General features: G+C 43.6%; 1 protein-coding gene across 4 annotated transcripts in view; it reads right to left on the bottom strand.

Annotated features, from left to right (window-relative positions):
* ZDHHC14 (zinc finger DHHC-type palmitoyltransferase 14) overlaps nucleotides 1-12326 on the bottom strand; it is a 335282-nt gene extending 322956 nt beyond the window's left edge. For all 4 annotated transcript variants that reach the window (XM_045500149.1, XM_045500145.1, XM_045500146.1 and 1 more), the window contains exon 1: nucleotides 11809-12326. In XM_045500149.1, the coding sequence (XP_045356105.1) occupies nucleotides 11809-12053 (245 nt within the window). In that variant the 5' untranslated portion in view covers nucleotides 12054-12326. The remainder of the gene's footprint in view (nucleotides 1-11808) is intronic.
* Between the last annotated feature and the right edge of the window lie 469 nt (nucleotides 12327-12795).

Here is a 12795-nt window from a genome sequence, read left to right as displayed (position 1 = left end):
ATGTTTGAAAACCGCCACATCACGTATGGAAACAGAGAGGAAGAATACAGCCCAAGAGACATGAAAGGAAAGGGTCAGAAGAGGGTGATGGCTGAAGTCCAAGAGAAAGGGGGAAACGGGAGCACACCTGGGGCACGGTGCTGGGGACTAGGGAGGTGTTGTCTTCACTGAGAGGGGTGGATCCAGGAAGGACACATGCAGCGCTCAATGCCTGGCCTTCTGGGCATCAGAGGACAGCTGAGTGAGAGATCTCCACAGGCAACAGTAATTCAAGACTAGAAGACAAGCACCCTAGGCAAGGGAGAAAGAGAACAAGAGATGGAAGTCACAATGGAAGAAGCAAGAGTGATCACCATGATAATTCAAACTTGCTCAAGAAAGTAAGAAAGGCGGGAGGGGAATGAGCAAAGTGAATCCAGGGCAGGAAAGACACAACAGATACAATACAGGAGGGAAAAAAAGATCAGCAGAAGACAAACATCCTAGAAGCTAAAGGAAGAAAAGTTTCAAGTAAAGAGAAAGTAGTCACAATCTCCTACACCATTAAGAGAAAAGGGAAAAAAAAAAAAAAAAAAAGCCAAAAAGAAGGATACCAGATTTTTTCAAGGAAGCAGTCAGGAACACACACTTTGGGGACCCATTTTATTTTTACTGTCTGTACAAGGGTGGCAATAATTTCTCACCTCAGCAAGTATAACTAATGCCTCTAATAGACTTCCATGTTTTGTGTTAAAATAAGCTGTTTCTGTATTCATGAGAGGCACCTGACAAGATACCAGCCTTAGGGAGCTTAAATCCTTTCCCAAGTGAGTTAGGCAGAAGTCCTCCACGAAGGACTACCTCAAGGCAAACCACATCCAGCCCCAGAGGCCATTGGCTACACGCTTCTCTATCGGCCACCTTGCCCAGGCTGGTCGCACTCTGATGGCTCTCAACAGCAAGGCCAGGTTCCCCTGGACTTTGAGGTCAGCAGTTTTAAAACCCAGTTTGAAGATGTATGGATATTACTATATTCCTATTTTTAAAAATGGTATGTTCTGTCCAAATGTGCTTAAAGCATTCTAAAATAAAAAGGTCTCATTACAGTTGAAAGAAGCTCTACCTCAAAAATCCCTAGAGGGAGACAGAGAAGCCTGCTCCGACGGCATTCTAGTTTCCAGCTGTGAAGGGCCAAGGAGGTAGAGGCAAAAATAGACCTCAATTAAGGGTAGCACAGCATCTACAGACTGGAGGAAAGCAGTCCCGGGAAAAGAACATGCGCACGCATGCGCGCACACACACACGCACGCACGCACGAACACACACACACACACACACACACACACACACACACACACAGCTGTCACCTTTCTCTTCATTCTGGGACTGCTCATGGCAGAGGAAGAGATTTTCTTGCTCATGTAGAGCGCTAGGCAGACTGAAGAGTCTACATGAGCTGAGAGCTGCCTGGTTCAATCATAAATCCCTTCTATCAGGACTTTCAACCAGAGCCAGCTACATGACAAGAGGTCAGTAACAGAACCTTAATTACAAGTGTTCTGAGGGTTTATATCTAAGCTGGACATGAGATCAGCCAAGAGATTCCATACTCAAAGTATTAGAAGTGGGGGATAAAAAGTTAAGATTTCTTTTTAAATCAATGAAAAACTAGCATCAAATTAAACTGGCAGATGAAGATTTGTGATAAAGTATCTCACTTATCACAAGGATACAGATTTCTATAAACCTTGCTCTTAATTGTACATAACTTCAATGATCAGTTGATAGTTATGATTTATCCTTTGATAACTATTTTACCATCATATAAAAGCATCATAGATTGAATCCCATGCTAAATTCTGCCACCAGGCCTAAGCACTTGGGCCCAGATGTCACTGGCATTGCCAGGACACATTTAACAAGAAACCAAAACCCATGAAGAGGCAGCACTGCATACTGTATCCTTTAAAATGATAGTAAATGCCAAGAATCAGCAAGAAGTCCAAAAAAGAAAGACCAGAAATAGTATGAGGAATAAATTGAGTGTATTTACACAAACCAAATATTATAGCAACAAAAACTAATTACATATATATGCAACCACATGCATAAATCTAAGAAACACAATATTAACAAAAAAAAATCACAAGTTGAAAGTTGTAAAAGCAATCACTCCCACTCTGACAATGAGAACGAGGCCACATTAGCTACAAAAGCAGTTTTTAAAAATATATCAGGGATCTGAGGGTGCACAGAAGCTTAAATGTGTTGAGCCCTTCCCAAGAGAAGAAAGGCCAACAGCTGCTTCCGCTCCTAGCAAAGTGGCAAGAAAAATAGGTATCCACCATAGCCAGGAGTAAGGAGAAAGCAGGTAGATTTTTAAGCAAGTTTAATGGCCAATGGATGGCCATATGGATATGAATTCCAGGGAGCCTGAACCACAGAGTAAGTCTGCACCACCAGCCAACTCCTTCCCATAGATCTTCACCAAACACACAACAAGAGTACACCAAAGGCTGGGGGTAGGGCAGGAGAGTTGAGAGGCAACTGCCCTGGGGGCTACAGGACCTTCCCAAGAGTAGGCAGGGGTCAGAGCATAAAAACTGAAAAAATCTCCCTTATGCACTTCAGGCCCTCACCATAGGCACTGCAGCAGCCCTCCAAAAGCTGAGGCTGGATAGCTGGACCGAGAGAGATGTGCTGTGGTGATGAAGGCTGGGATAGTACTAAAAGCAAAGAAAACTCGCCAGTACTCCAAAATGCTGGCATACTGGCTGAAAAACAGAAATCTTCCACAGTTGGGTAAGCTGCTGCTGGGTTGTAAAGCATAAAGAAAACTAAGAGTTTAGTCAGGGGTCAGATCTCAATTCCTGCTAAAGGGAAAGTCTCTGTCCTCAAAATATTTGAACTCAGTGACAAAATGGATCTAATGAAAGCTTCAATAAAGATCACACGCATTTCAATAACACGTTAGATTGACTCAGCCTATACACTAGTACCCTGATAAAAAGGCGTGCCCTTTTATATTACTGCATCCTCTATGATTCTTTTACACACAATATCTGGCATGCATCAAAAATTATGAGGCCCACAAAGAAGGGAGAAAATATAACTCACAGCCAAGAGAAGAAACAGCCAAAAGAAGTAGACACAGAGATGATACAGCTGTTGGAATCATTAGGCACAATAACTACCAAAAAATATGTTAAAGGATCCAGTGGAAAACATGGACACGAATAGGTGGAGAATTTCAGGAAAAGAATGGAAATTAGTTTTTAAGGTATATAAAAACTATTTTTTTAATGTAGAAATGCTAAAAATAAAAAAATAAGACATTAAAGATGGTTTAACATTAACAAAACACAGCAGAGGAAAGGATCAGTAAACCTGAAGTCTGATCAATAGAAATTATTCAAACTGAAAAACAAAAATTAAAAAAGAAAAGAGTATAAAAAAACATGGGATAAGAGACAAGAGAAATACTTGAAGAAACAATGGATGGAAAAAATCTCTAAAACTGATTTTCGAAAGATATCAACCCACAGATCCAAGAAGTCTTAGCAAAGCCTGACCCTAAACAGAAAGAAAACTACACTTGGGCATGTCGTAGTTCAGCTGCTGAAAAAAAAGAAAAAACAAAATACAAAATCAGATGGGAAAAAACTCAGCCATTACATACCACAGGGGAATATGCTAAAAATAAAGGCTAACTTCACATCAGAAACAAAAGAGGCCAGAAGACAATGGGCCAATGTCTTCAAAGTTCTGATTTAAAAAACTGTCAAACTTGGGGTGCCTGGTTGGCTCAGTTGGTTGGGTGTCTAACTTCGGCTCAGGTCATGATCTCACAGTTCGAGCCCTGCGTCAGGCTCTGTGCTGACAGCTCAGAGCTTGGAGCCTGCTTCGGATTCTGTGTTTCCCTCTCTCTCTGCCCCTCCCCCACTCACATTCTGTGACTCTCCCTCTCAAAGCTAAATAAACACTAACAAAAAAAATTTTTTTAACTGTCAAACTAGAATTCTATATCCAGTGAAAATATCTTCTCTCCCTTAAAAATGAAGGCAAAAGAAACATTTTCAGAAAAAGCAAAATCTAAGAACTTGTCACCAGCAGACCTACATCAAGAAATACTAAAAGAAATACTTTAGGCCAAAGAGAAATGATAAAGATGGAAAAAATAAACAGTACTAGAAATGGTAAATATGTAAAGATAAATATAAAACTCCACTTAAAATTATCTCCATTTTATATATGTATAAATGCATATGTTATTTTAGATTTTATAAGTGTGTATATGTTTTACTTTAAAGTATCTTTGTTTCACGTATGTATGTATGTAGGTATGTTTATGTTTCTTTTACATACTATTGACAGCTTTAAAGTAGTAACATTACTGGCTTTATAGCACACACAGATATATACCATATGACAATAAGATTTATAAAGTGTAAGAGAAGTAAGTAGAATTATAATGTACTAGGCTTCTTACATTAGTTGTGAAGTACAGTATTACTACTTGGAGGTAGACTCTAATAGGGTAAAGATGCAGAGCTGAGCTCTTAAACTACTAAAACAATACAAAGAAATACAACCTAAATTTGTTACAGGAAATAAAATGGAATACTAAAAATATGCAGTTTACTTATATGAAGGCTAGAAGGGAGAAAAAAGAAACAAGACATATCATATAAGCACAAACAAATACCAAGATCGTAAAGTTAAACACGACAATATTGGGACAAATAGCAAAATTTGAATATGGACTGTTGCAGCCACATTAAATTGACTGAAATTGATACCATTATAGTTGACTCTTAAACAAAATGGGGGTTAGGGGTGCCAACCCCACTTCACCCCATACAGTTGAAAATGGGTGTATAACTTTCAACTCCCTCAAAACTTAACTACTAATTGCCTACTATTGCCTTACAGGTAACCAGTCAACTAACACATATTTTGTATGTTATATGCATTATATATTGTTTATATATTGTATTCTTAACAATAAAGTAAGCTAGAGAAAAGAAAATGTTATTAAGAAAACCATAAGGAAGAGCAAATATATTTACAGGACTATACTGTGAAAAAAATTCATATATAAGTAGACCGCACAGCTCAAACCTGTGTTGTTTAAGGGTCAATTGTACCGTGTTAAGTTAAGAAAAGGTCTTTTGCTCAAGAATTAAATGCTGAGAGGGGAGCCTGGGTGGCTCAGTCAGTTAAGCATCCGACTTCAGCTCAGGTCACGATCTCACAGTCCGTGAGTTCAAGCCCCGCATCAGACTCTGTGCTGATAGCTCAGAGCCTGGAGCCTGCTTCGGATTCTGTGTCTCCTTCTCTCTCTGCCCCTCCTCTGCTCATGCTCTCTTTCTGTCTCAAAAATAAATAAATAAAGACATTTAAAAAAAAGAATTAAATGCTGAGAGATGCCTGAATGATTCAATGAGTTGAACGGCTGACTCTTGATTTCAGCTCAGGTCATGATCCCAGGGTCATGGTATTGAGCCCCATGTCTGACTCTACACTGAGTGTAGAGATTCTCTCCCTCTCTGTCTCTGTCTCTCTCTCTCTCCCTCTCTGACACACATATATACAAAAGAATTAAATACTGAACAATTTGGGTATCAAAGGGTATGATGTCTGCAACTTACTGTTTAATTGTCCGGGGAGAAGGAGGGGAAAGGGCAGAGATGGAAGGGCTTTTTTACATGTACAAAAGATCTCTTTACTTTTTTATAGACATAGGAATTTTTTATTTCTATTTTTTATATAGAAAAATGAGCCAAACTAAATAATCTATTATTTGCGAATGTATACATTTAAAAACCTTGAGGAAAAAGAGGCAAGGCATTAATAATGACTAAGCTCAAGTGGTGATGACCTCAGGGAGGTGAGCAGGGAGATGGAACAGAGCTAAAACCCAAAGGGTATGAACAGATTCAAAAGCCCTGGTATCGATGTGGTTCTTGAGTTGAGTGGTTCAACACTTGCACATATGTTATATATGATCTTCTGCATGGATATAATATTATCTAAAGGAGAGAACTGAGCAGATAGAAGATCATCCAGTTTGTAAAAAACCAATTTGATTTGGGACCAACATTTATATTTAGTAAAGCACTAAACGAAAGCATTAAGATGGTCCCCAACACTTACCTGAACTAACTTTTTATCAGACCCAAATTCCCAGATGTAACTAAATAGAAATACCTATTGGCCATCACTGCCTTCCCTTTCCCACCAACCTCAGCTACAAAAAAAATGAATGCACTTCCTTGAAACACTTAATTTAAATTCATTTGCTGAGACATAGTGACTCTGCCGTGAATAAATTATGTGCAACACTGCACTGCAAGAGAAAAATCTCCAGGTTATGTAGATATGGCCCATTAAGTAATTGACCATCATTACCTTATTACGGGAACCTACAGGCGTCCTTTCTGCATAACTGGGTATCACTTCCCACTAGCTGAGAGTCAACAGTCTCCTTAAGAGTTTTATTAAATTCAAGTATCAAAAGTCAAGAACATTTACAATAAAATGTAAAATTATTCTAGGTACTAGTGGTAATTGGGTAACGGTGATATATATATGTGTGTGTGTGTGTGTGTGTGTGTGTGTATGTATGTGTGTTTATGTCTGTGTATGTATGTGTATATATACATATATATGTGTGTGTGTGTGTGTGTGTGTGTGTGTGTGTGCTTTATTTGCTCAAAGCATTTACTTAAAAAATAAAGAAAAACTACAGAGAGGTCTTAGTTGGCCAAGGGAACATCTCAACTCTGTCACTAGTTTTCTAAATAGCTAAGAAACCTTTTATTTCCTCTGCTTTAATTAATGTATTTGAAAAGGGCTGAGACCCAATTCTAAATTCAGAAGAATTACACCTAATAATCAAAGTTTCTAAGGCAACTGTGCTCTGTAAGGCATGAGAAATTTTAATGTTTACAACTTTACAAGATGAAAAACTGAAGCGTGAGGGAGTTATTTTTCAGAGTGTTTCAGTATTACCATTATTCCATCAACAACAAATATTTACTGAGAGCCTCCTATGTACCAGGTACTATTTTAGGTACCGGAGATAAAACACAACAATGAACAAGCTAACGCATTCCCTATCCTCATGGAATTTACATGCGTTGACCTTGCACACCAATGAATGGATCAGTGCCCTCACGCCAAGAGGTCATTAATAAGGTTTTGATGCCACCTGAAATTCCTGTGGATCCCAAACTCTCGTGGATCTTGTGGGCTATAAAGTATCCTTGACAACACCTACTTGGTTAATAGGGAATGGTCAGGGTAGCACCCTGATGGTCATCTCCTACTGTCTACTCTTAAGCCCATGGTGTTCTACGAGGCATGGCATGGCCAGCATCCGGCCAGAAGATAGGACACGTTCTGTCTGTTTTCTGAGATGGTGGAAAACTTGATGCAGTTCTCAATAGGGTGGTTGAGAAAATAGAGGGTCCTTATATGTTGTAATGGCAGTATCTTCTACTAAATAATGACGGATTTCCAATCTATAAGGGAGAAATGAAAGGAGATAGCACTTTTGTTTATGGGGGACAGTCCTGTGTTCCATCTTCAAAGCAAACATCACCCCAGTTCTACTGACTACCAATCATTCCTCAATTATTTCAGAGGGGATTAGCCAGAAAAAGAAGGAGGAAAAGGAGGGCAAAGAAACAAAGGGAAGGAGGGGAGGAGAAAAGGAAGGAGAGAGGGAAATCAGAAGGGAGAAGACAACTGGTAGCTTTCAAAAAACAACTCATCAGTGGACTTCCAGTGATGACAAATTTAAGAATGCTTCCACATTCCCAAGTGTTTCAGCCCCAGAAACATCTCCACACCGTGATCACAGCACAGAACTGGGAGACTGTCAAGTCCAAGAGCTGAGCAGGCCTCCCCTCACCTCATCTGGCTGCCTGGTTCATCTGCTTCTTTCTGTCCCTGTGATCAGAGACTACGAGATGTCAATCGTTCAGGACCAAAGACATTTTCAAAACTTCAACTGGAAACAAAAGCAGCCTGTATGGATGTGTGTGCCAGAGAAGAAGAGACAAAGAAATGGATAAGGTTCACTGATCTTTTCAAATTGCAATTCTGGGGATGGGGGTATGAGAATGAGGATGTTGCTGTGAGTCTTAGACGAACCAGCCCCTCAATAACCGCAAGGAGCAGTGACAAGTCTGGACAGCGCTGCAACCAGCCTCCTCCCTCCCCTCTTGAATACAACTACAAAATGCTGTCACTCTCTAACAGTGCCTACGCTGAACACAGGATGCTCCAAAATGCAGAGCCTAACCCTACTTGAAAATGAGTAGAGTTGCATCAGGTTGCTTCTAGTAGCTTTCTTTACTGTCTTCACGGTTCTAAGTTGGTAGCTCTAAAAACGGAAATGAAATCCAGTCCCTGCTTCTTGGAGGCTTCCTCTGTGCTCCTGCTCTGGTCTGGACCAGGGCAGTCCCCAAACATCTCTGCAAGACTCCCACTCTGAAGAGGCAAGAGTGAAGCCACTCCCCTGCATCATACAAAGGTCTTGATTTATTGCAAACTACACGGGTCTGCATTTTTTTTCAGCCCAATATGCTATCACTATGATCCTTGCTTATTAACCCATCTACTCCCTCCTTCAAAGGCTCTCAGAAAAGAGAGTCCTTGGGAAGCTACTTCTAAGGTCTGCTCTAATAACAGGTACCATTCACTGAGTACTTACTATGTATGAGACACTGTATTAAGTATACTTTTTTACTTAATCTTCACAACACTTTAAGGTAGAGAGTATTAATCCCATTTAACAGATTGGGAAACTGACGCTTAGAAAAGCCCAATTATTTTCTCAGGGTCATACTCCTGGTTAGAATCTTGGGACCTGTCTTCCGAAGTCCAAGTCTTCAAGCACTATTCTATACTCGGAGAAAGAGCAGAACAGTGGGTCAGAAAAGGTTTGCAGTGAGAAACTCTTGCCTCCAGTTAGTGTATGACCCGGGGTGGTTATTTCACCTCTCAATGCCTCCGTCACTTCCCCTTCAGTGTGGGAATAATCATTTCTACCCTGCCTTTTTCCCAGTGTCAGAGGAAGTATTGACACCTGTTGCTATGTTCCCATAAGTCCCTTTCTCTTGGAAGAACTTCCTTGTCATCTGTTCAAGGTTGGGAATGAGAAGCAGGGTAGGGAACAGTTGCAGGAAAAAGAGGTCTGAAGCTAGGTCACGTGTCTTCAAATTTGTCCTTGCCCTTTGTAACTGTATGGGGAGACATGGACTCTAATGTTTGAACACGAATTCTACTCATATTAAAGTTATCTAGACATGAAATTAAGCCAAATAGGCAAACACGTAGTATATATTCAATAAATAGCTAAAGAAAGGGCAGAAGGAAGGCAGGCAGTGGGCAGACGAAACTGGCATTTTCTTTTGATCTCTTTTAGGCTGTTGGCGTTTCATACCCTGTGCATGGAACTAATTGCTTCTCCGAGTCCATCAAATTAATTTGGCCAAAGTTATTTAATTTCACTTTGTCATTAGCAATGATAAAGAACTTAAAAGCAACACAGTGACAAATATTCTTAGCCAAACCATAATATTCTATGGTCTGAACAGCCCTAAGATTTTCCCAACTGAGGCATCATCCTAGGATTGGCCTATTTTCTTGAAATTTCAAATTGCCTAATTGAAGTAACACTCATGAAGACCAAAACACACAGAGCTTATCTAAAAATGAAGCTACCAGTAGGAGCTAATAAAATCCCAGCACACATGTTTATTCCTACAGCCTCTGGTTAACACAATGCTGACAGCAGAGAAACATCCCTGACAACCTACTAGTGAGGACTTTGGGGAGCTCTTGGAAGAAACACACGCAGGGCTCAAGAAGCGACGGTTTGCTTAAAAGCAATGTTTGAACGAAGAAAATAAAAGACAGCAAGTATAACTAGAGGGGATCTCTAACCACTCAGTGTGGCTTTGGGTGTAGACAGAAAATGAAACATTCATCATCCTGCATGAAACACACCTGTGGCTGAGTTCACAAAATTAACCCATTTTCCCCACCCTTAAAACTGCTAAAAAAAAAAAAAAATGCCAATAGTTCAAAACTTTCACCTTAGGAACATCGTGAATACTCCAGAAGACCACCTGAAATGACAGCCACCATTAGAAGGATGGCATTTGTGTTCAACCACATGGCATCATCATTTCAGTGCCTGAATCTATTATGACTCAGACCCAGGTCTGTCAGGACCAGCGGCTCTCTGGAAAGGGACAAGGGGAACAACAGAGGAGAAACAGAGCATTTCTCCCGCCATTCCCAAAGCCTTTTCACACCTTCCCCTTCCCACCCCAAGTCCCCCAACAGGCTCCACCCTCCTTGCGAAACTGCCCAAAAGTTAAACTTCTAGGAGAGAAATGGAGGGGCTGTGTGTGAGGACTGGGGGATGTGAGTGGCTTACCTGGGAGATCTCTGTCCTCACCTGTTCTAACTCAATCCTGCTATAACTGTTCACCACGGCACAAGGTTGAGGCACAAAACGTTTCCCCTCAGAGTCAGAGGGCTTTACATGAAAAGCATCACATTGTCAAGAGATCATTCACTTCTGATTGACATAGCATTTGGAACACCAAACACTGGGCACAAAACCAGAGCCTATGAATACTCATCAGAGACAAAAAGTAAATAAACACAAAGGTTTAATTAACCCTATGCAACAGAAGAAGATGGAGACTGAATGGGTACCATGTCCCGTAATAAGCAGGATACCGGAAGCACAAAGAACTCCCAATAACTGTATTGCTTTTTTTTTTAAATTGGGGATGGGGGTGTAGCTATAACTTTTATTGAGCAAAGGATACCATTAAGAATTACATAAGAAGCTGCATTGCAAATGTTGGACCCAATAAGGGCAATTGAAATTGATTCTGGAATGTGGTTAAAGTACTTTATCTAATCTATTAATAAATAAGAAAATCTTTCATTAGTTGGCAGGAGGACAGTTGCCACTGGCCAACTTGGTTTTCCTGAAAACGGGGAAGACTTGCATGCACTTTTTTTCAGATAAAAGCCCTAAAGTCCCAAAGTACTCTTTCTGGAATCAGAAGTTACCATGCAGTGTCATACTTCTCCTGAACAGGCTGAAAGTCTCCTTTCACCTGTTCCCCAACGTCAGGAAGGGAGAATAAAGGGTTTGCTTGCAACATGTTTTTAATGGAAAAACTTTTTTTGAAGCAAAGAGTTTGGAAACCTCACGGTAAATCAGAAATTGTTGATCCAGGGTGACCATCTAAGGAGAATTAAAAAATGAAATTACCCTTCCAGGCCTTCGCTCTGAAACCTGAAAAAAGCCAAGATTCTGAATAGTGAAGACACCTGGAAGGTTTAGTAAATGAGCTGAACAAGATGCCCTATAGCTTGCGAGCAGGAAAGGAAGTCAATTCTATTTATCGCTGCCTGAGAAATCAGCCTCATCCTCCCCTCCCACAGAAAGCTACAGCTGGGCTGGCTCGCCGGTCTCCAAACTGAGTAGAGACAGAACCAAGAATCAGTCACCTGCGAGGTGCCACCCGACCCGCGCCAGCGGCAAGGCCGGCACACCTTCCAAGTGTCCCCTCTCCCCTCTCCCCTCCCAGAGCCCGCCCCAGGGCTGCACTGTCTCCGGGGATCAAAGGGCCACAGACCTTTGAGAAAAAAGAGGGAGAAGCGGGTTTGCATTATATAACAACGTACAGCAAATAAGGCTTCTGGAAAACGAAAGTAGCGAGGGGAGGGGCAGGGGTCGGGGAGAGGCGAGGGGGAGCCGGGCGTCGCGGAGCTTTCGCCGCCACTTACTCGAAGGCGAAGAAGAGTCCGCTAGTGACCAGGATGAGGATGAGAGTCAGGTAGAAGACGCCCGTCTGCCGGGCCATCATGATCCTGCCGTTGCAGAAGAACTTGTTTCTTCCCGGGAAAACCTCCCATTTCCTCCGCGCCGCGATTTTCTTCTTCTTGTGGGGCGACTCCATGGGGGAGGAGCTGTGGGTGCTGATCTGACTGTACTCGCAGTCTTTCATGGGCCCGCCGCCGCCGGGAGGCATCCACGAGGGCAGCCGGCTGGGGGCGCACGCCCCCAGAAGCCCCCCGGCCGCGCGGGCCCCGCCGAGCCACGACCGCCGCCGGCCGCCCGGCCGCCCCCCGAGCCGCGGCGCCGCGGCCGCTACGCCGGCTCCCGGCTCGGCGACAACTTTGCCGAGGACACCCAGGTTAACCCTTGCGGGAGCCCAGCTGTCATAGCCGGGTCCCCCTCCGGGAGGGACGGTGCTGGCCCGCAGCCCGCGGCGGCGGTCCTCAGTCGCTTCCAGCCCGCGTGCCGGGGCTCCGGGGCCCCGCGGGGCGCGGGGGGCCGCCCGGCCGGCCCCCGGCTCGCCGGGCGCCCGCCCCCTCGCACAGCCGCTCGCTCGGCCCCGCCGCCGCCGCCGCCGCCGCCGGCCCACCGGCCGCGCCTCGGCTCCGGCCCGCCGACCCCCGAGCGCTGCGCCCCGAGGGGACACGAGGCGGCGGCCCCGGCTTCCTCGGGAGCCACTTCGGCGCCTCGGCCAGGTTTATTCTAATCCTTCCTCCCGGCGGCGGATCCTCCCCAGGAGAGAGCGGTGGAAACTGGGAGGCAGCTCGCGGCCCCGGCAACCCCTCCCAGGGGTGGGGAAACCGAGCACGTTATTCTGTCAGGAGCGGGCTCGGCGACAGCCCGGGCGCTGCTCGCGCTGCGACCCCGCGCCGGCGCGTCTGGAAGCCGAGCCCAGACCGCGGCCCCCGCGCGGGGCTGCCGGGGCCGCCCGGGCC

The sequence above is a fragment of the Leopardus geoffroyi genome, chromosome B2 (genome assembly GCF_018350155.1).
Source record: "Leopardus geoffroyi isolate Oge1 chromosome B2, O.geoffroyi_Oge1_pat1.0, whole genome shotgun sequence".
NCBI classification, from domain to species: domain Eukaryota; kingdom Metazoa; phylum Chordata; class Mammalia; order Carnivora; family Felidae; genus Leopardus; species Leopardus geoffroyi.
This window is presented reverse-complemented; position numbering and strand designations above follow the sequence as displayed.